The following is a 22,969-nucleotide window of genomic DNA, read 5'->3' on the forward strand; positions in this document are numbered from 1 at the left end:
GCCTCAACAACAAAAACACTTCTTGTGGGCATCACAGTTTGGAATCTTATGCCCACAAGAAGTGCATTTCTTAAAGCCAGGTTTGTCAGCCATATTTCTAGTCTGTGCAAGACCAAAATCCAAAGTGGCTGTACCCAAAGGCGGCCCAGCAAAAAAAAAAAAAAAAACATGAACAGAAGGCAGTATACATGTCAGGGACTTACCCTTGCCAATAGCGAATGGCCACGTAGCAAATTTTTCCCTAGGGAAAAAATAAGCGGCCATTCGCTAAAAAAAAAAAAAAAAAAAATTTATCAGGTACCCAACTAAATATACCAACTACAAGATTGCACTATAAAGAAGGAAAGGGCAACTCCGTGTGAAGTTGGCCAACTATCTCCTTGCCCTATGACATTAATTGAATCACTTAAATGCGAGTCTATGTCGCTGTTTCCGTATTCGCGAGAGAGGGAGAACAAATCAAAATAAATCTCAATGCAGCAAAAGCTAGACAGAAAGAGGTAGGAGTAGGATAAGAAATACAATCACCTACTGTAAGAAATTTAACAGATAGACATGTAACAATAAAAAATCCTAGGTCAAACAGAGCAGCAACACAATACTCCCATGTGCAACAGTTAAAAACATTTTTGCCCTTACCTCTTCGAACAGCTCCAACAACACCATTTGGAGTAAAATCCCGATGGCCAATCCAGGCAGGAAGCTCTCCAAGCTTCACCTCTAGAAGTCTCCTCTCTGAAAGTGGTACTATCACAAACACAGAATAAGAGAAATAGTAATTTTGTGGTGATTAATACAAGTTCTGTACATCACCATTCCAACAGTTTTTCTTTTTATTCCTAGTTGGTGTCTGGTTAAAATGAAATACACAACTAAAACACAATGAATAAGTTACCAAAAAAAGCAAAAACCTATAAATGTACTCCTATGCTGCAAAATACAAAATTAAAGACAGTCAATCAGCTAACACAAACAGCTGGTGTGTTACAACAGTTTGACAAAGTAATACTCAGGCTATCTCAAATTCTGTTCAGATATTAATAATTACTACATTATCTAATAATGCAAACTCTGAAATCTGCCATATTACGAACTATACAATCCAATGCACAATTTTACGTTGAAAATCTGACACAAATTCCTGTATGATCCCTTGAACAGTCTACCACTGCAAAATAATTCAATTCCATTTCCTTATTTACAAACTTCAGGGTAAACTGCTGTTTAACAGCTACTACACCTACTCCAGATTACTAAAGTTCTCAAAGTGAATTAAACAACGCCAATTTTTAGGTAGAGTTTCACAAATGGCAGGACTACAGATTTATCAAAACAGAAATCATTTACAACCATTCTGAAGATTAGAATAAATACTACTGAAAATCAGATCACAGAGGATTAAGATAAATGCTTTAAAAATGGATTACAAAACTGGCAACTTTATGTAAAGCCAGAGACAAAAATGCACTCTATCCAATGGAAACATATACAATTTTGAAAAATTTATTGAAATATGTAAGGCAGTCTAAAAAGTGATGAAAGAAAGTGTAAGAAAGGAATCCTCAGACTGATAAGCTAGGGTAATGGATATAGAAAAAGGAAAGGACTAAAGGTCAGTAGAGTCATCATTCAGCTCAAGGTAGTCTTATAAAGATAGTACACAATGAAACTAAATACTGAGTGAAGGTCAACATAGGCAAAATACCTGGTGTTTCTTGCATTGCCCATGAGGCAACATCACCAATCCCATTTTGAAAAATTCTTAAAGGGCATCAGTAATAGAGGAGTAGACTTTTGACGGACACACACACGTTTAGCATTAAATCACACAATTAAATTGTCTATGTACGTGGAACCAAAATCAGACCATTAGTTTAAAAACTGTTACGGGAAAGAAAAATGCATATTATAAGACACATACACATTCCTAGATTTTACAGCTACCAGGGTGCCATCACTCCGTTACTCCTACAGAGATGTTATGCCCTAGTTCTTTTAGTACCTAAAGCCAGACAGCATGCATGCTGATGAGAACTGAGACTACAATACTGGTGCTGTGCACAAGTTTCCACACACCAAGCCTACCTAGATATCTGCTTACTGTTAGCAAAGGCGTGCTATTCCCATGCCAAATCTATTTTTGTTGTGCCAACCACATCTCACACACACACACACACACCCCAACACAGCCACACACACACACACACACACCCCAACACAGCCACACCCCAACACAACCACACACACCCCAACACAACCACACACACACACACACAACCACACACAACCACACACACACACCCCAACACAACCACACACACACACCACACACACACACCCCAACACACACACACACACACACACCAACACAACCACACACACACACACACACACCACCAAGCCACACACACACACACACACCACACACCACACACACACACACACACACACACACACACACACACACACACACACACCAACACAACCACACCAACACAACCACACCAACACACACACACACCAACACAACCACACACACACACACCAACACAACCACACACACACACACACACCAACACAACCACACACACACACACACACACCACACACACACACACCAACACAACCACACACACACACACACCAACACAACCACACACACACACACACCAACACAACCACACACACACACACACCAACACAACCACACACCAACACAACCACACACCAACACAACCACACACCAACACAACCACACACCAACACAACCACACACCAACACAACCACACACCAACACAACCACACACCAACACAACCACACACACACCAACACAACCACACACACACCAACACACACACCAACACACACACCAACACACACCTACACACACACACCAACACACACCACACACACCCCAACACACACACACCAACACACACACCAACACACACACACACACCAACACACACACACACACACACACCAACACACACACACACACCAACACACACACACACACACACACACACACACACACAACACACCACACACACTACACACACCACACACACCACACACAACCACACACAACCACACACAACCACACACACCACACACAACCACACACACACACACCAACACAACCACACACACCAACACAACCACACACACCAACACAACCACACACACACACCAACACAACCACACACACACACCAACACAACCACACACACCAACACACACACCACAATGTGTCTTTCGGTATAAATACACACTATATAAATAAAAAATATGCACACTACATTATATATAAAAAAATTTAGTGCCAACTTCATCCAAGACTTCTAATCAAAGCCCCCAGATATCTGAACCATTTACTCCCCCAAATACCTCTAAAGATAAAGATCAAACATCTTTTCCACGTGAACTGACAATACACCCGGTTGCTTAGTCAATGGTGTTAAACACGCCCTTGCAGACACACTCGTCAAATTGTTGAATGGTGCACTGCAGTGGTGATAGCCTTTCAACTAACCAGAATAAATACAGAACCATCAGCCTTACTAGCTTCACCTACAAAAACATAACTGACCTCAAACTGTGACAAAAAAAGTTTGACGGACCTGACCCCTATCAGTTTGGCTTTGCAAAGGGTAGACCCCGTCTAATCTGGTAAACTTTGAAAAGGTAGTCACAATGATGTACAAGTGCCAGTTTAAGGTGACTCACAAAAAAATGACAGTGACCAGCACTGTCCCACATAGCTCAGTGCTGGGATCTTTCCTTCTGGGTATTGATCTCTCGGTTTGGGTATTGATCTCTCGGTTTGGGTATTTACTTCTCAAATCTCTAAGCAGACAGCCAAGACTTCAGGCTAACAAAGTCTGCAGATGATTGTAGACTGGTGATTAAATCATCCTATGACCCCCCCCCCCATGAACTTTCCCCTAGTAAACGTTTGGTGCATTAAAAATGGGCTTTAAAATGCTAAAAAAGGTAATAAGTATCACTTTTGGTAGTCAACCCTTATCCTAATCATAACGCATAAACAGTACAGCATTAAACAAAAATGTAGTCAGGGACCCATGTACTTGTTAGCTCCCCTCTCTTTTGAGCATCACGTTTCAACAACTGTTAGAAAATACTTTTATTTAGTCCAGCTAATTGCCAATGGTATACCATCTAGGACTAGAGAGAGATAATCACACCCTCAACACTAATCAGGCCACTTACAGAGTACAACATTACATCTAGGATTCATCTTACTAAGCATATCAAAACAGAAAGACCCCAAAGGTTTCTAACTAAAATGACCACAATGTCCCTGACAAGAGGCTGGAAGCTACATCCCTTTATTCAGAATCTTACAAGACTTCCGAGGCGAGATCTTAGTCTCACTTACTGCTCCATTGAGGACTCAATTCTTCGGGACCTCCTCTTCACCAGAAAGCTTCTTTGTGGCTGGCTTGGACACCTGTGGATACAAGACTTGGACTGCTTTTAAGCCATCTGGACGTACAAAGTATTTTTTGTTTGCACTTGGTCCGTTTTAGTGCTATTTAACACTTCTGTGCTGCATTTTATTGATTTGGTTGAATTTATCACTGTTTTTCCAGCCTGCACTTGTTAAAGAAACCCCATTTGTATGTTATTGTATTGCTCTTAGGTTGTTTATAACAGTATTCTGATATTTTCTAACCTCTTTGGCCAATGTTCTCCTGAGTCTGCAAAAATATTTCTAAGTTTTGCAAAGTTTTAGTGCGAACATTTCTCAGGGTTAGTGAACTTATTTCTAAAGATTCCGGATATTGCAGGAAGAATTCGGACTTCTGCTGTAAAAGCATTTGTTATTGCATTTGGGCTCAAAACCAGACTGTTTTACATTAGAAGGTTTCTTTTGGTTTCTGGTGGGAGCAGAGTGCCGAATTCAAGAATTCAACCCATCCAAGTTGGGAATCACTGGTCAAAGCGGGAATCACTGATCAAAGCTTTGTGTTATCTGATCAGCCCGACGGCCGGCTTCCTCGATGTGCAAATCCAGTTTCCTGTCCTTGCATGCAGGCAGACTTCTCCAGGTTTTGAATCCTCTCTGGGAGGTGCTCAGTTGTCTTCCCCTGTTCACGGCTGCTTAAGGACGGCTGCTTAAGGAGCTTCCAGTTTGTGAAGAAGTCAGTACCGCTGCAGGTCATCTAGTGGTGTACTGCTGAACACACTCACTTTGACCTTCGGGGGACTCTCCCTTACTTCTGCCCATCTAGAAATTGTATTTCCTTGCCTTACATAGCATAGGTTAGATTCAGACCTGCTGAATCTAGATTGTTTGGTACTGCTGTGCATGTACACCAGCGATCTTACATTGAGAGAGCCCATGCACCCTTTTGGCAGAAGTGTGTAGCTCAGGACCCATCAGAGTTGGGGACCGATGGACAAAGGCTCTGTTAAAGGCTTTTCCATTGGTAGCTGTATTAAAACTGTTTAAATCTGCCTGTATACAAGCCTTGTGTTTGGGCAGGTTTGAGCTCAGTTTACCAAAGCTGTTCAACATTTGGCATCTTAATTAAGATGTCTGGAGTGCATCTGCACAGGCATCTACTGGGGGGGGGGAAGAGAAACAAGTATATTTTAAACCAGCACTGCACTTTAACTGTATGCAACTGATTTACTGCTTCATTTTTGCAGTCTGAGACTGCTTTTTACTCTGTACTTTGAAATTGTGTTTCATTGCCTTGTATAGCACAGACTAAATTAGTCTGTATATAAGCCTCGCATTTACTCGTTGCTGTGTACTGCACAACTGGGTTTAGCAGTTCCCCCCAAGCTTCCCTGCTGAGCAAGGGCAACTCAACTGTGCTACAAGCAGCATTCTCACACATCCTCAACCTACTATGCATCCACTACCTTTGCTACTCCAAGTCAAACTAGCCCACTAGTTAAGCCAAAGTACAGCTAGCCCACTTCCTTCCCCAAATACATTCAGAAAAATCCTGCCACAACGGACAGGCAATTTCCCACCATTTTTCCTGCCAGCTTGATTGATATGAGCATCTTGAGGCAATGTAGTAATTGCTTCATGCAGGACGACAACCATTTACTTCTACAGCAAACTAAACACCCTATTGTGAGAGATGCAAATACACCGTTTTTACATGAGAGAATCAACTCCAATTCCACAAACAGGTTACCAGTGCACACGCTTAACCTCTCACACAAAATAAGGCCAAGACACAAACCCACATATGCAGAGATACTCACCAAAAGCCTACCAAAAGAACGGCGACTTCCTAAACAAAACACCACTTACACTCACTATTAAGCAAAAAGGAACCATTACACACACACACACACACACGTCTTGAAAATAAGCCCCAAAGGCAAAACACAAAATGTCTTGGTCACAGGAGACTCCACAATGAGAAGCACATATTTCCCCTTCACTAGACTGGACAAGGAGAAGGTCGCAGTCAGCTGCCTATCAGATGCTAGGATCCAACAAAACACACATGCACTCAAGGCACTCAAGAACTGTTATGACTCTGTCATAGTCTACATTGGAGTGAATGACTTCAGAAGTACCTCCCTGGATTACATGAAGAAAGACATGACAGAACTCTGTGTCCCAGACAGGTATGTCCCTAGCCCTAAGCAGTACCCTTCCATCACCCAGGATGATGCCACAATATAAACAAGAAATGATGGACTATGGAACTAGCAGACTAAAATTTTAATTGCATATGTAATGAAATCTGAATTTAAGTCATACAACTACCTTATGTCTTTTTTCTTTATCACTGTTAATATCTATCAGATTTTAAGTCTTCAGTTTGCTATGCTACATGTACATTAGGACGAAGTATCGTAATTGCACTCATTGTATACAATGTCACTACCTGCTACTACTGTAAGAACTGTATTCTAGAAACATTGTTATACAAGATTATTGGTCTTGTCTGCCACTTGACCAATTTATTCTGTTCTAGTCTTTTTACCTTGATGAATGTGTTACTATTTCTTTATTGCATTATACAATTTTCTTTCTACTAACAAAATAGTTTACTAACAATGGAGCTTTTCTCCCCGGGCCTCCACTGAAAAAAGGTTTTATGCCCAGTCAGACTCCAGGTAAACAAATGTAAATAAATAAAAATTGGCTTAGCTTCTGGTGTTAGTCCAGTGGGACCCAGTATCAGTCAGCCTGGGAGGATATGGTAGACAGACCTCACTACTGAGTGTGTGCACCTGTGACCCCCCCCCCAAAGTGTTCGGACACTGGCAAAGGCCCTTGCCTCCCACATAATGCCTTTTTAGGCAATGTCAAAACAACAAATTTTCCAATGTAACAAAATCTGACAGACAAGTTCAGGGTTATGCTGCTTAACGCCAAGTTTAAACATGAAACTGCACCCCCTAGAAGCACTCCTCACCTTGGAGAATGCAGACGTCTGTGCAGTTACCGAGACATGGTTCAAGGCCACCGAGAGCACCCCGGCCCCGGCTGTACAAGGCTACAATGCCTTCAACACGTTCAGACCTCAAAATGAGCGTGAGGGAACCAAAGGTGGAGGTGTATTCATCTTCATTAAAAACAAATACTTCGAGACTAGTCAAAATAGCATGACTCTCTCGAACTACTCCATGACCAATTAACTAGCGTACTCTGGACATAGTACTCACCAACATGGGGGGGGGGGTGGCATTGTACTTCCCCATGTGATGCCCTCCCTGGTTAGGTCAGACCACATATCAATCTTGTTTTGAAGTAACTACTGGGAACAGACCTTCATAGGAACAAAAAAAATTATAAAAACACCAAAGCCAACTACAACCTACTAAACAATGGCAGAAAAACCTTCATACCACCTGCAATCAAAGACATCAATGCTTAAGCGACTGCATAAACTCCGCTGCACCTGACCAGATCAGAGCTAGGTCTTCCTGTAAAAACACGTCACCATGGTGGACTTCTTCCTCTTGTTATATAATCTGTTTTATAGAAGCTGCTGTTCAAAAGCAAGAGGGATAACACTCTGCAGAGGGAGTTCCCTCCTAAGCCTAAACAAGAAAATCAGAAATCCTGTAAAGTCTTCTAAAGCAAATTATGAAACTAAAAACTCTTCATCCCTAGCCACGGATAATCATAAGGCATTTTTTTTAACCATGTCTGAAGTCTAAAAGGGAATGCCCAGCTACGTGCCAAACTGGTTGTAGATGGGATCACTCATACTACACTGGAAGATATCACCAACCTGCTAGCTGACTGATCAAATGCAAACTTCAACCCCCCCCCCCCATCCCCACCTACCATATCCCAAAGCATATCTGACATCAGTCCTCTGCCTAGCATCTCTAGAAAACAGGTCATCTCTGCACTTACCAAAAACATAGCCTCAGTGGGACCAGATAATACCGCAGGTTGTCGCGAGCGTGCACCCCCCCCCCAATGGATGCACTTGGCATTCTCTAATTCCAGCTTGAGAACTGGCCATGTTCCTGCTGAATGAAGAACAGCAACAGTAATCCCCCTGCATAAAGGTGGGCCATCAAATGACCCTGGGAAACTACAGACCTACAAGTTTAACTAGCCTCATCTGCAAGGTTATGGAAAGAATTATCAAGGAACTTATCAGCAAGGACATAGGTGACCTCCAAACACTGGAATCAATCCAGTTTGTATTAGTTAAGGGTACACAGTCATCCTCTCTTTCGGCTGTTCCAGTTAGGGGCCGCCATAGTGGATCTGTTTCCATTTTTTCCTGTCTTCTGGATATTGCTCTGTCACATCAACCACCTGCATGCCCTCTCTCACCACATCCATAAACCTCATCTTACGCCTTCCTCTTACCTGGCAGCTCCATTCTTGGCATCCTTTTCCCAATATACCCAGCATCCCTCTTCAGCACATGTCCAAACCAACCCAATCTCACCTCTCCGACAGTCTCCAAACCATCCAACCTGAGCTGGCCCTCTAATATACAATCCTGTGTATCCTTGTCACACCCAGTGCAAATCTTAACATTTAACGCTGCCACTTCCAGCTCCGACTCCTGCCTTTTTGTCAGTGCCACAGTCTCAAACCCATACAACATAGCTGGTCTCTCTACCCTCTTGTAGACCTTCCCTTTCACTCTTACTGGTACCAGTCTGTCACAAATCACTCCTGACACTTCTCCACCCATTCCACCCTGCCTGTACTCTTCTTCACCTCTCTTCCACACTCACCATTATTCTGAACTGTTGTATCATAGGTATGTACTAGGCTAATCGGCCCTAGGGCCTATAAATGCCTAGCCAAATGAGATTCCCTTGCTTTCGCCATCCAAGAAAATTATTTTCCTGTGCCCCTGTCAAGCAGCACCACAGCAGTGATCCCCATGGTGAATTTCCATTTTCCCATCCAATTGTCAAGATTTCTCTTAAAGAGGGCTAATGAGGAGCTCTGCTTGACATGAATGGGTAGGCTGTTCGAGCATGGGAAGTCTATGGGACAGGAATCCTATCCCTCCAGCATGTTCTATTTATTGTGCTGACAAGGTTTAGGTCCCTGGAACGTGTGGCTCAAAGAGACTGGGGATTTCTTTAAGTGTAGTATGCCCATCAGATCTGGGTTAGACATGGCTTTGTACGTTAGGCAGAGGTCATCTCTGAGTAGGAGATATGCAACAAGAGTAGAGCTGGAGTTTGAGATGGTCTGCGTATGGCATCTGTATGAGGTCAGCAATCCTCCTAGTGGGGTATTTCTGTGGCCTTTCTAGTTGTTGAAGGGGTCTTATGAGGTACATGCCAAATGGGGCGTTTTACTCTATAATGGGTCTGATGATGGATGAGTAGAGAGGAACGATGACCTCTCTTTTCTGGAGGAGAACCCCTTTGTGATGAGGTGTGCCAAGTAGAAGGATTTCCTGACTACTGTGGCGACATGATTATCAAAGAAGATACTACTGTCCACCTGTGTAAGGTCTCTTATCACACTTTCGGTGTTTACTAGGCTACCGCCTATGTGGTAGTTCATGGGTACGGTGTTTTTCCAAAGGGGAGGACAATGCACTTCTTGGCATTGAGCTTTAGGCCATGATGACACCAAGTATCAGTCTCAGTGAGGCATCTTTGTAGAATGTCCACATCTTTAGGCAAATCTATTATGGTTCCTAGTTTGCAGTCATCTGCAAATTTCATTAGCCAGAGACCAGCTCATTTAAACCTGGTAACCTTCTTTGAGAAGTCACCAAAGCCATGGATGAAGGTAGGACAGTGCACACAGCCCATCTCACCCTTGCCAAGGCTTTCGATGCAATCCTCAACTGACATTGAGAAATTCTCCCAGCTGGGGCTAAAACCTTACATTACTAGATGGGTAGCCAATCAGCTCACCAACAGAACACACTGTCAAAATTTGTGCAACTCCACCTTAACCAGTAGACCTGCCACCAGTGAAGCACCACAGGGGTTTGTGCTGGGCCGCTTACTGTTTGGCAACTATTTCTCAGAAGTCCAGGCCAAAGTAGACTGCCTCTGGCTCATCAAGTTCACTTACGACTGCAAATTGGGAACAATCACAGTCCCCTAACAAAGTCAACATATTACAAGAAGGGCCAACACAAACAAATGATTGGTGCTATAGCCATGGTCTACAACTAAGTGCAAAACAAATGCACTATTATTCCCTTGAGCCAATCAGAATTCCCTACAATCTACAATATTGACAACACCCCCCCCCCCCCAAAACTGCAAAACAGTGGTTGGAGACTTGGGAACACAGGTTGACAACAATTTGAACCAGTTTCCACAGTAGTAAGGAAAGCCTTCTATGTAGCACACCTCATAAGCAAGGGCATAGCATCCAGGTCAAAGGATGTTAGAACTCCACTGTCATTTCTGACTCCCCTCAGATAGGAGACTCTCTCAACAATGAACCTAATTTCACTTTTACAAGATCCAAGACAATCCGAATGCATTTGGAAAAATTTTGCACCATGCACCTTATGTTACTTCTTCTAACAATGGAATGCTCAGCTGTAAATGTGTAGTGTGTCCTTTCATTTTTAAAAGGTGAAAAATACATTTTCAAATACTGCAACTACACAGTTTACTTTTCTAAGTATTATGACTGCCATTCTTCATTTGTACTGTATACTAGTATATGGCTCTCTTGCTATCTTGGTAAGACTACACATAAACTAACAGATTGTATTAAAGAGCATCCTGAAGCAAGAGCACTGAACTTAAATAATGCACTAGCTAAATATATATATATATATATATATATATATAGTGTTACCTGCTCACAGTTTATTAAATTTATTTTTTTTTTGTATTGAACAAACAGATTCCTTTTTTGGAGACAGACTCATTCCTGGAGTTAAAAGAACTTAAATGGCAGTTATTGCTAAATGCAGAGGCTTCTCCTGGCAGTTAATGCTAAATGCAGAGGCTTCTCCTGGCCTCAATGAAAACATTAAGTGTGCTCTTCATTAGTATAATTAAAACCTCCCCATATGGTGATGTCATCTACAGTATTCTAATTCTTAATGCTCTCTGGTTCAATTTACTGTATTTGATATGTGCTTTAATTAGACTGTTTATTGATTTGTTTAAAATTTCCACTAGTTGTTCAGTGGCTACTATCTAGAGGAATGTACAGTTTTCCTGTATAGTTGTATTCTGAAGAAGTTCTTTTCAACTTAATAGAACGAAAGTACTTACAGTTCAGTGTCTGCATATTTTCACTTTCTTTTTTGCGATACACACACACACACACACACACACACACACACACACACACACACACACACACACACACACACACACACAGTATGATTATTCAGTTTGCACCTGACTGGTAAGAGTTCAGCAGGGGGAAAGCTGGGGAGAGAATTGGAGAAAAGGAACAAGTTAAGCTGGTCTGAATATATTATAGCCACACCTCCTCCTTTAGCGTGGGCCCTGTCAGACTGAAGATATTGTACCCAGGGGGAAGAATTCTATTGTCTGTGATGTGGGGTTTAAGCCAAGTTTCAGTGCAAGTTACGTCAGGTGGGTGTTGGGCAATCCACGAGTGAAATTCACTGACTTGTTGAGAAGGCTGTGAATATTCATAGAGATTATAGGTAAGCACCACTTGGTAGAAGATTTGAAGTGAAAGACAGATGGGGTGTGGGGAAGAGTTAAGAGAGAGCGTTCAGAGCAAGGAAGAGGTTAAGCAGAAGAGTAGAGATAAATGGAGGGGGGGGGGGGGAAAGAAGATTAAAGTCAGGGTAGTGGATGAGCTGGAGGAATAGTGATTAAAAAGGTGGTGGGGATGCTGGACAGATGGGTTTGTAAGGAAGGAGGGGAGTGGAAAAGGTTTAGATACCAATAGGAGCAGTCAGAAGTTTCTAAAAGAACAGTACTTATAAGCGCAAATGTAAATGGCCACTCAGAGTGGGAGAGAAATATGTTTGAGTGAAGCAGTATAAGCAGAGTAGAGGATGCTAGCCGTTTTATTTCGGGTTCTGTTTAGGGACTGGGGAGGCAACAGCTGAAACCTTGACCTGGTGATATGCACGCAACAAGGATAATTACAAGAGTATGTAACTTACAGCCAAATAATACAGGTAGGGTGCAGGAAGCTTAACCAAGGATACTTATTGTTCATCTTTCACAGCAGGGGCACTGGAGAGAAGTTGCTGGGAGTAGCAGTCTTGTGATCAGCAGGTGAATTTATGAATAGAATCAGTTTGCCAGTATTGTACAGTGGGCTGCAAGAAGACAGACAAAAAAAAGAAATGAGGGATAATAACAATACAGGTATAGTTGGACACAGCAAGGGGCACAGACAGAGCAGACAGTAGGTTAATACGCTTTCCAAAATAGCACAATAAATTAAGGTACACAGCAGCAATATTTGATTGCTCTGCAAACCAAGTTTCCACTTTGCTGGTCAGTACTGAGGATAGTTTATATGCCATTAGTGGATTTGTGCAGTACAGACAGGCATTTAGAATCCACATGCAATGTACAGCTTAGAATGAGCACCTGTTTTGAGAGTCAAAGGAAAGTCAGAGTCTGTTTCAGAATCCTATTTTCTGACTTCAAACAGACCCAATGTGGAAAAAAAGTTGGGAAATAACATCAATTAAATTGGGTGTAGCCATTTCTGGAGGCTTCAAGTTACATCCTCTTTTTCCCATCCAATTCTCCCCATCTTTTAGGGCCATCTGAGCCCAATACAAGGTGCTCTGGAACAGTTAGCTACAATGAATGATCATGCTATCCCAAACAGAACCAAGACGCTATCCTCCAAAAAAAGGAAGCCAATCTGTTGGTCCCTTGCCATAAACAAACTGTACAACAGAAGGAAGAAACAGTTGCAAAAGAGAATAAAAATCCCATGAGTGGAGGAGCTCCCTGGTCAGCCTCAGTAAAAGGCTGAGATCCATAAGATCCTCCAAAGCTAGCTACGAAAACAAAATCACCACTGATTCTAAGGACAGCCACAAAGCATTCTATAGCTATGTCAAGAATCTCAATGGCAACCCCCAGATCTGCTCTGAGTTACAGCACAACTGCACAAAAATTACAGAACCAACTGATATTGCCAACATCCTGGCAGATAAGTTCAGTGCTAACTTTACCCCCCCTCTCGCCCCCTAAAAGGGCCCATATGTATACTGGAAGAATGCAAAGTTCCTGTAATCACAACTACGCAGGTAAAAGCTGCACTCTCTAAAGCCAAGAACACAGCATCCATGGGACCGGACAATATCCCAGGCTGTGTTTTACACAAACTCCAGAACAAACCGACTCCCCACCTAAGCACCATGTTCAATCATAGCCTCACATCAGGCTTTGTGCCCACTGAATGGAGCACAGCAACACAGTTATCCCACTCCACAAAGGGGGAGCCACCACTGATCCCGGGAACTATCGCCCTATTAGCCTGATCTGCAAGGTCATGGAACTCGTAAACAAAGACAACTCTGGACCCCACCCAGTTCGGGTTTGTGAAAGGCAGATCATATCTCCTGAACCAGATCGACTTCTTTGAGGCAGTCACCAAAGCCGTAGAAGAGGGTAAGGTGGTTCACACAGCCTATCTTGACCTCGTCAAGGCTTACGACATCCCCCATCCTGGAATTATAACTAAACTAGGTATAAATCCCTACGTCACAAGATGGGTTGCCAACAGGCTGACAGAACCCACAGTGTAAAAGTTGCAGACTCCAAATTTGACTTCAAACCAGTGACAAGTGGAGTACTACAGGGTTCAGTTCTGGGACCTCTCCTGTTTGGTATCCACTAAAGTACAGGCTAACACAGAAAGCCTCTGGCTAACAAAGTTCGCAGCGGACTGCAAACTAGGAGCCACAGTCCCAAATGACGTGGACATCCTACAGAAGGGCCTCACTTAAAAAGATGCCTAGTGTCAGAGCCATGGCCTCAAGCTCAATGCCAAAATGTGCATGGTCATCCCTTTTGGTAAAAACTCTGTACCCATGAACTAAACAGTGTGAGATAAGAGACCTTGGGACCCAGGTGGACAGTAGTCTCTCCTTTGATAATCACACTGCCACAGTAGTCAGAAGTCCTTCTACATGGCACACATCACAAAAGGATTCTCATCCAGGAAAAAAAAAAAAAAAAACAAAGAGGCCATTGGTCCCCTCTACTCGACACTCAGAGGCATTATAGAGTACAACTCCCCTTTTGGACTGTACCTCACAAGACATCTGCAGCAGCTGGAAAGGCCACAGAAGTACCACACAAAGAGGACTACTGGCCTCAAACAGATGCCCTACACTGACAGTCTCAAAAAACTCCAGCTTTACTCCGTAGATGATACACCTACTCAGAGGTGATCTCTGCCCAACATATAAAGCTATGTCAAACCTAGAGCTGTTGGACATGCTACAACCTAAAGAAATCACCATCCCTCCAAGCTACATGCTCTAGGGACCTAAACCTTGTCACCACAATAAACAGGATACGCTAGAGGGATAGATTCCTGTCCCAGAGACTTCCCATAATTTGGGACAAGCTACCCATCTAAGTCAAGCAAAGTTTCTCATTAGCACTCTTCATGAAAAATCTTGAGGAGTGGATGGGAAACAGGAAATGCACCCTAGGATCACTTCTGTGGTTCTGCTCGACAGTGGCACAGGAAAATAACTTTCTTGGGTGGCGTAAGCCAAGGAACTTTGTTGGCTAGGCTTACTTAGGCCCTCGGGCAGATAGCCTTACTTACTTGCTAACAATATATTATACATCACAGAGCTGCTGGATTTTTTCTGGATACAAAAATAATGTAGAGAAAACAAAAGTTATAGCTGTAAACTTTGTGCCACTTTTGATATGGTCAATAACCATTTGAGAGTGATAATCACGCGCTCCTGTGATACAACAGCTAGACAGATGTGAAATGAAGACAGCCACAAAATTAAAACACACAAGTCTAGAAGTAAATTTATATGGATTTGGAAATATTTGAAATAAAAAAGTTTTGGTCTGTTAAAAGTATGCCTGACCAGTGTATATAAAATCAATCTGAAAGGATTTAAGGACAGGTGGAGAAGATAATGTACATTATATACAAGAAACTTTAAAAACAGCACAGGTTATGGTAATTTACCTGGCACAAGAGGACGGTTACTCAACTAACTAGAAACCCATGATGATACATGGGCAATCTGGTCTTCATTTTGGTGAAGTGTCCTGGGATATTTTAAAAATGCTGGTTTGACGGAAAGAGGTGGATTAGCAGGATGGTATGTCCAAATCTGAAGATATGGGGAGGATAACGTTTACCAAACTTACACATTTTATAAAAAACTTTGTGGCTGAGTTGATAGAATATCACAATGGGATATGAATTATTTTAAATCCAGTTTGATGGATCAGAAAGCACCTAGGGGGCTAAGGGTTGAGAAAGTTCCCACAAGAAATTCTTACAATAATTTTTACTTGGAACAGGAAAAAATGCTTGAAAAACACTAGCTTGTTGTACTTGCAGCTATTAATAAAGCACAGTAAATAGATCTTGCAAATACAGAAAAAACATTTGAAAAACTGTCTTTGGCTTCTTCAGTGGCCGAAACTACGAAACGAGAGAAACAAAGAAAGGTTTCCATTTTGGCTAGGGTTAATAGTGACATAAATATATCAGTCGCTTTTATTGAAGTTTTGAATAAGGCTAAGACTAACTGCAATCTGGGGCAGACGCCATGGGAAATCCTGAAGAACATATTTAAAAAAGGTGGAGCTGAAACTACAAAGTCCAAGACATTCTCCTACGCAAGTGGAGTCGAACTGACAAGAGAAGCAAACAAAACAGAACGCACATCACTTCACAAAATCAGCTCCAAATTGGAGGGGGAAAAAATTAAATAAAAAAAAAAAAAAAAAAAAAAAAAAAAAGGATCCAGATCCCAGCACACAGAGCAAAGAAGTGATCCAGACGGGTGTTGACCAAAGACCAAATAATGGAGACCAGTTGAGTTGTGATTGTGCACCGACCTCAAAAACAGTATCAGCAAACAGTACCTTAGAAACAGATATATGGACTTATCAGTAACTAGAACTGGACTTACCAGCAATTTTTTTTATTTTATTTTAAACACCTTTCTTTATTGAATCATTGTGACATTGACAAAGTAATCAAATCATATTAACAAGTTCACATCTACAAACATTATACAATATATATTGTTCTATAGAATATAATAGAACCAATTACATAAATTATTCAGTTCCTGCCTTCTCTTAAACCCCATTCCCGCTCCAAGACATTTTTCTGCATGCAATGTTTACACAAGTTCCATTTACTCCTACTCTTTTCTAAAGATCCAACTTCCTCTTCTTTATCTCCATTATAACATTCACTACTTTAAGTAAAGCTGGCTGGTTTAGATTTTGATTTGCATTTTTTTAGTAATTATTTTTTGCCAACCTCCAGAATTAAGCTTGGCAAGGCCTTACTGTGTCTAGGCAAGGCAAATCCTGTATCCCAGCTCAAAAAATCATGTCCTTACTATACTCATTTGCTCACCCAGTATTCATGACAGAGTATTCTGCAAGGAATTTTAAAAATCTGTTAGTGCAATTCCATTTTAAGATTTTTAATCGTTTTTCTAAAGACACAAATGGAAGTTTGTTTTACAAAACTGTTTTTGTATGTTCCCACTCAGAGTGAGTTTAACAGATTCCATTCCTTCCAAGGAAGGTGTATGAAGATGCCTACTCCATAATTTTTTTTTTTAAATGTATTATACAGTCAACTCTCTGTAATAAAATGTATTACTTTTAACTTGGAGCGATTCTGTGTGGGCCATTTAATCCCAGAGGAGGTTAAATACAGAAAATGACCTGAACTATGCTTAGTGCAAATAGCAAAGGATACTGGATACCTGCAGGGGTGGCGATTATTCCTAGCGCAAACTACAACTAAGAAAGTTCTAAAGTAAATAAAATGTGATCAATATAATTTCCATTTGTCCTTTTACAAGTTTTGGTACATAAATTCTTTATATAAAAGAATTTGCAAACAATCTCAACTAATCTTTCCTGTTTTGTGTTTTTATGGCATTTGCTTTTATCTTTCCTGTACACTTTATCAAATGGTTCTCAATACACAAATTAATAATTCAGACATACAATGTCCAGTTCACACACTCAAGCAAGTGGGCAAGTAGAAAGACCCAAGGAGGACTGGTATCTTGCAATTCAACTTATCCAACCTACTCCCAATCCCAGATGCCCTCACTTCCTCCCAGTGTCAAGCTCACTTTTGCACAGCTCTTCCTAAACTCCACTCACTGCTCCTATCCACCCCACAACTCTACTAGTACCACCTCTCATCTTTATTTCTCTACACTATTCATATTAGTCTCTACACACCCTTCAAACCTGCAGATCATCAGCAACCAAAATGTCATAGCCAGGCCCACTGTAAAAAAAACTGATGGTCAACAGTTATGGAGAGATTGTCTCTTAAATGCATCAACTTAATACATATTAAAAGCATACAGACACACACACATATCCTTAAGGCACTAATCCAGTCTTCCATACAAGAGAGAGAAGCAGCAACATGTTAACCATGACAGTCCATGTCCACCCTCTGAATTACTGGTTGATTTCATCCACTTCTGCAGTAGTGTTTTCCCACTAAAATTGTAAATTGCCACAGTAACTTTGTCTGCAAAGATGGATTTAATTGTACCATCTGTTTCTGCTAATCAATGGAATGCATTATCAGAAACCAAGGCCCTTCTGTAGTTTGAACACATCCATGTGTGGAGCAACTCAAACTTTGTCACTGCACTCACAGCACTGCCTCTGCAATTGGGTTTATTATCATTATTCCTTCAAGCCCACCGGCAACTGTGGGGGGAGTACCTATGTTCATAACAGACCTCATAACAGACCTCATTAATTTTACAATACATTACTCACAAGGTGAACCTGATCTCTTGCTGCTCCTGCTGCATACAGGGATAAAGCCCTGACTAAGCTGACCTGGGTTCCAGTGGCAGCTGTGGCAGCTCAGGCAACTGACAAAGAGGCAAGTAAGGATTGGCGTTAATGTGGCAAGGCAGCTCTATGGGAAACTTTTGCAATGATCTCTGATGGAGGCTGGTGACATCAAAGTTACAGGTATGGTCCAAAGGGAGGGATTGGGTGGGGGAAAAAGCTGAGCTGCTACAGAGGCAGCTCAAAACCTCCCACATGGCTCCAATTGTCTCTTCCCTGACCCTCTTAAAATCATTATGGATCATAACCATAAGCAAACTTACGTCCATGGACCCTGACAACACACCAAGCTGCCTCCTTGTTAGTGCCAACTATGGCCTATTTCTGCTCCTTAAGCTTTTTAACCTTAATTGCTCCACAAGTTGCATACCTGATGCTTGGAAGAGCCGCAGTGATGTAATGCAAGAGTGGCGCAACCACTGACCCAAGCAACTACAGTCCCATAAGTCTTACAAGTTTCAAATGCAAAGATATGGAGCACATCATTTCTCAGCATGTTGACCTAAACAAAAGATATTTCCCAGTTGTAGATCACATACCAATCTAGTTACTCTATTTTTCTTGTTCTAAAGTCACAGAAGCAGTAGACCATGGATATTCTGTGCATGCTACCTCCTTCAACCTGGCTAAACCATTTGATACAAGCCCTCACAAAAAGTATTACTAATAAGCTTTTAAAAGCTTAAGGTTTAAGAGTTCAGACCTTAAAGACTACTAACTAGACAGCCAAATGACTAACTAATAGAACCATGGCAGTAAAAAATTGCTGCCGATTCCCCTGAATGCAAAAAATTAACCAGTGGAGTTTCTCAAGAATCTGTATTAGACCCTCTTCTCTGTGGCACTTAAATCATAGGATGGTACTAGGCTATTGGCCCGGAGGCCCTTACAAGCCTAGCCAAGAATTTCACCCATGTTCCCACAAAGTCAGCACCTGTTTTCTCTGTTCTGCAGGGACACAGATGGGATTCCAGGGGTGTATTTTCTGGTTCTCACACATTGTAACTCCAATAGGAACTCACCAACACACTGAGTAATGCCAATGACCTCAACTATAAGCTAAAGAATGCACTGCACTTCTATTAAACAAAAATTTGACACCCATCACACAGATCCAAACTGATAAAACTGATAAAGATCTTAACACCCATATCGACATTTCACCATCACACGACTACTAAACTTCCACTAGTTTGAAAAAATCTACTCCAAAACCATGGCCTCTAGCTATAATGATGTTTTGATCCCATTATATTCGTAAAACATTAGACCAGCCATTAGCTATTAACAGTTCCTTCAATTTGTCCAAGCGTACTACTCAATATGAGAGACTCCAAAAGCTCCTAACCAAAAAGGTCTTTACGTCACTCACAGGACAGACAAGGAGCCTCTCCCATCCGTAGAATAAGCTGCTTCTCCTATATACCAAAATAGTACCCTAGCCACTTTCAAAATAAAACTGGACTAACAACCATAACTTCTTCCTAAGAATACCCTGTATGGTCTTCCAGAACAAAGTAGGGGAGCACTTCTGATTTACTTAACAATGGGAGCATTTAGCTGGACTCTAACAGTTTTGGTGACAGGATCCCAATCATGGCAGAGGGCATCAGATTCAGGAGTTCTTTACGCGTTCCTACCACGAAATACAAAGACTCGTGAAGAAACTTGCTATAGTCGTAAAAAGACCCAGAACTCATTCACAGTCATTACGTCGCTCAATCACAATGTGGCGGCTTAATACACTGCCGCGCAAATGCTACTTGTTGAGCTCAAGATTAGTTTTACGTTTCTCGCCATTAGTAAGAGCAGAATGATATGACATGACCAGCGATATATCAGAATTGTGACATACAAATGTATCAATCAATACATGGTTTACATAGATTAACACATACTAAATGAAGGCGTACACTTGCAGCTTACAGTCTACACATCTACAGCAGTACAAAAAACTGAAAACGCTGTTAATTCCTGAAGCAAAACAGCTAGTGTTAAAGCAAAAAATGACAGATGAATGACACCCAGGATACAGACTTGCTGCATGAATGTAGCGACAATAATATCCAAACAGAAAAATGCAGAATTTGGTTATTTGTTCTCTATACTTTAGGACTGTGTTATAAATTCTTCAGGTAAAACGGTGACAACCGCCAGCACAAGGAGAAGTCACTCGTACACAAGAATATTTTATTTATTTATTTATTTTACATTTGTTGACCGGGCTAGTCTAACTGGATACATGTCCATTTTCAGTAGAGGCCCGAGGAGAAAAGCTCTACTGTAACAGTCTATGGTAACACACTTAAGAAAAAAATATATACAAGAGTTTAACTAAAACTACTAAGCAGAAGTTAGTAACTAATTAGAATACAGAACAACAGAAAAGCAATTAGTGTAACAAAAACACACAGCAATAAGAGCAGTATTACAATACAGAATAAAACATTTTTTTTTTTTTTGCAAACGAATATAAACATCGTCACCTAACACATAGCTTCACTCAAATGACATATGTCAAATATTTGCAGACAATCAAGAATATAATAGCGGGGATCTGTTAGCCGAATTCACAGTTGCATTACAGAACATTAACGTCAACGTACATGCGAGAAAGCGACATAACAAATAACTAACCCCCCCCCAATATAAACACTTCAGGGACGTAATGCTAATCAAGAAAAAAAGTCCTTGACAAAGGACATACTACTATAAATCCTGTTATCAAGCTTGACATTTACACTCTACACTACATCAACGTGGCTACCGCCACTAAATAGAGACGTGCTAGAGTTTATTTTACAAAATATTTAAGCAAATTATAGAGATGATACTTCACAATGAAAACGTTCATACAGAGACTCACCAAGCTTGTCAGCCATGATGCTCTCTCAATGATTTCCAGGAGGCAGGTTCTACAATTTCGCATGCACTACGAACTCTGCGTAAGGTCATTAAGTAGAAAAGCATCATGGGAATGCGGTCAATCTTATGCTCTGCTTGTTCGGACGTAGGTGAGATGGTATAAGTAGTCCGGAAGAGGCAGTTTGCACTAGAAGTATTAAAATAAGGGGTAGTACTCAAGGGTGTAAGTAGTCAAGATATTTTGCATTCAGCCGAGTACATTTTTTGTTCTGAGCGTTTGTCATAAAACGTTATAGCTAGTTGTGTTCTGATAGCATTGGTCTTTAACTTGGGATCTTCTGTTTTTAAGAGCGAAGTTACTTGGATGACAACTCATTGGGGAGCCTAATAATGAAACACAATTTTTTCACTTCTTGTGGATTGACGTGGCGGTAGTGGTGACATCCTCGGAGGCAACTTAGACATTTATTTATAAGTGAATATTATTGTAGTGGTGCAAACACCACACTTAACTTGATTAAAAATAGGATTGTTCATCTGAAAGTAAAATTTTAGGTAATCTCCAAGTGTAGTACCTCGCAGGATGCGCAGTAGCAAATCCCGCCCCGAACACGCCCCCAGTCCAAGCCCGCATGAATATTTATTTTGCTCCTGCCATACCGTTACTTTTAGCTTTCCCCTGTCCCTATTCTGGGGTCATGGTGTACAGATTTTTTACTGGAAGATGTTGACAATGGAAGAAACTTGTGCGGGAAATGTAAAAATAGCGGAATCATACCAGACGCTAGCTGACACAGACTTGTGGTACTACAGGTACTTGAGGTACTACACTAGGAGATTACCAAATCTTAGTGCGTGAGACAGCAGTTGAATTGAGATACAGTCAGTACTGTGTCACCCTGGGCATACGTTTCAAACTCCTGGAATGAATGACAAAGCCAATTAGTATTTTTTAAGTCTAAACAGGAAACTGCACTCCCTGGAAGTACTTCTCGTTTTGGAAGATTCTGCTGTCTGTGCAGTCACGGTGTGATTGAAGGCCACAGAGAGCACCTCAGTAGTGCAAAACTACAATGTCGTCACACGTTCAGACCTCAAAATGAGGGTGAAAGAACCAAAGGCAGGGGTGTATCTATCTTCATTAAAGACAAATGCACCCCGAGATTGGTTAAACAGTACGACTCTCTTGAGCTACTCCTAGTTCAACAAACTGTAGGTAAGACCTCTTTCCAAATCATTGCTAGCTATAGGTCCCCCAGCATGAACCAAGAGAAACACACAGCCACACTGGATTTACCACAGTCATTTGCTGTACAGCCAAACACCTTGGTCGTGGGTGATTTCATAGGATTGTAGGAAGTTACTACGCTAATGGCCCTAGGGCCAATACAAGCCTAGCCAAATTCTACCCTTATTTCCATGATCAGCACCTATTGGCCTTGTCTGAGAGGTACACAGGTGGAACCCCCGGGGGGGGGGGGGGGAGGGGAGAGGATTTATGGTTACCCGTCCAGACTGCATTTGAAATGGGCCAATGAGGTGCTCTGTTTGACACGAAGTGGGAGTCTGTTCCTGAGGTGTGGAAACCCCTGGTAGATAAA

At 41.5% G+C, this 22,969-nt stretch overlaps 1 protein-coding gene across 1 annotated transcript in view; it reads right to left on the reverse strand.

Moving 5' to 3' along the window:
• ATP5MF (ATP synthase membrane subunit f) overlaps nt 1-21,513 on the reverse strand; it is an 88,817-nt gene extending 67,304 nt beyond the window's left edge. Inside the window, exons 1-2 of the mRNA XM_044089375.1 lie at nt 21,370-21,513; nt 640-747 (exon numbers count right to left, since the gene is read on the reverse strand). Of these exons, the coding sequence (XP_043945310.1) occupies nt 640-747; nt 21,370-21,385 (124 nt within the window). The 5' untranslated portion in view covers nt 21,386-21,513. The remainder of the gene's footprint in view (nt 1-639; nt 748-21,369) is intronic.
• Between the last annotated feature and the right edge of the window lie 1,456 nt (nt 21,514-22,969).

Source organism: Protopterus annectens, chromosome 12.part0 (assembly GCF_019279795.1).
Source record: "Protopterus annectens isolate FY-2018-M chromosome 12.part0, PAN1.0, whole genome shotgun sequence".
NCBI lineage: Eukaryota > Metazoa > Chordata > Ceratodontiformes > Protopteridae > Protopterus > Protopterus annectens.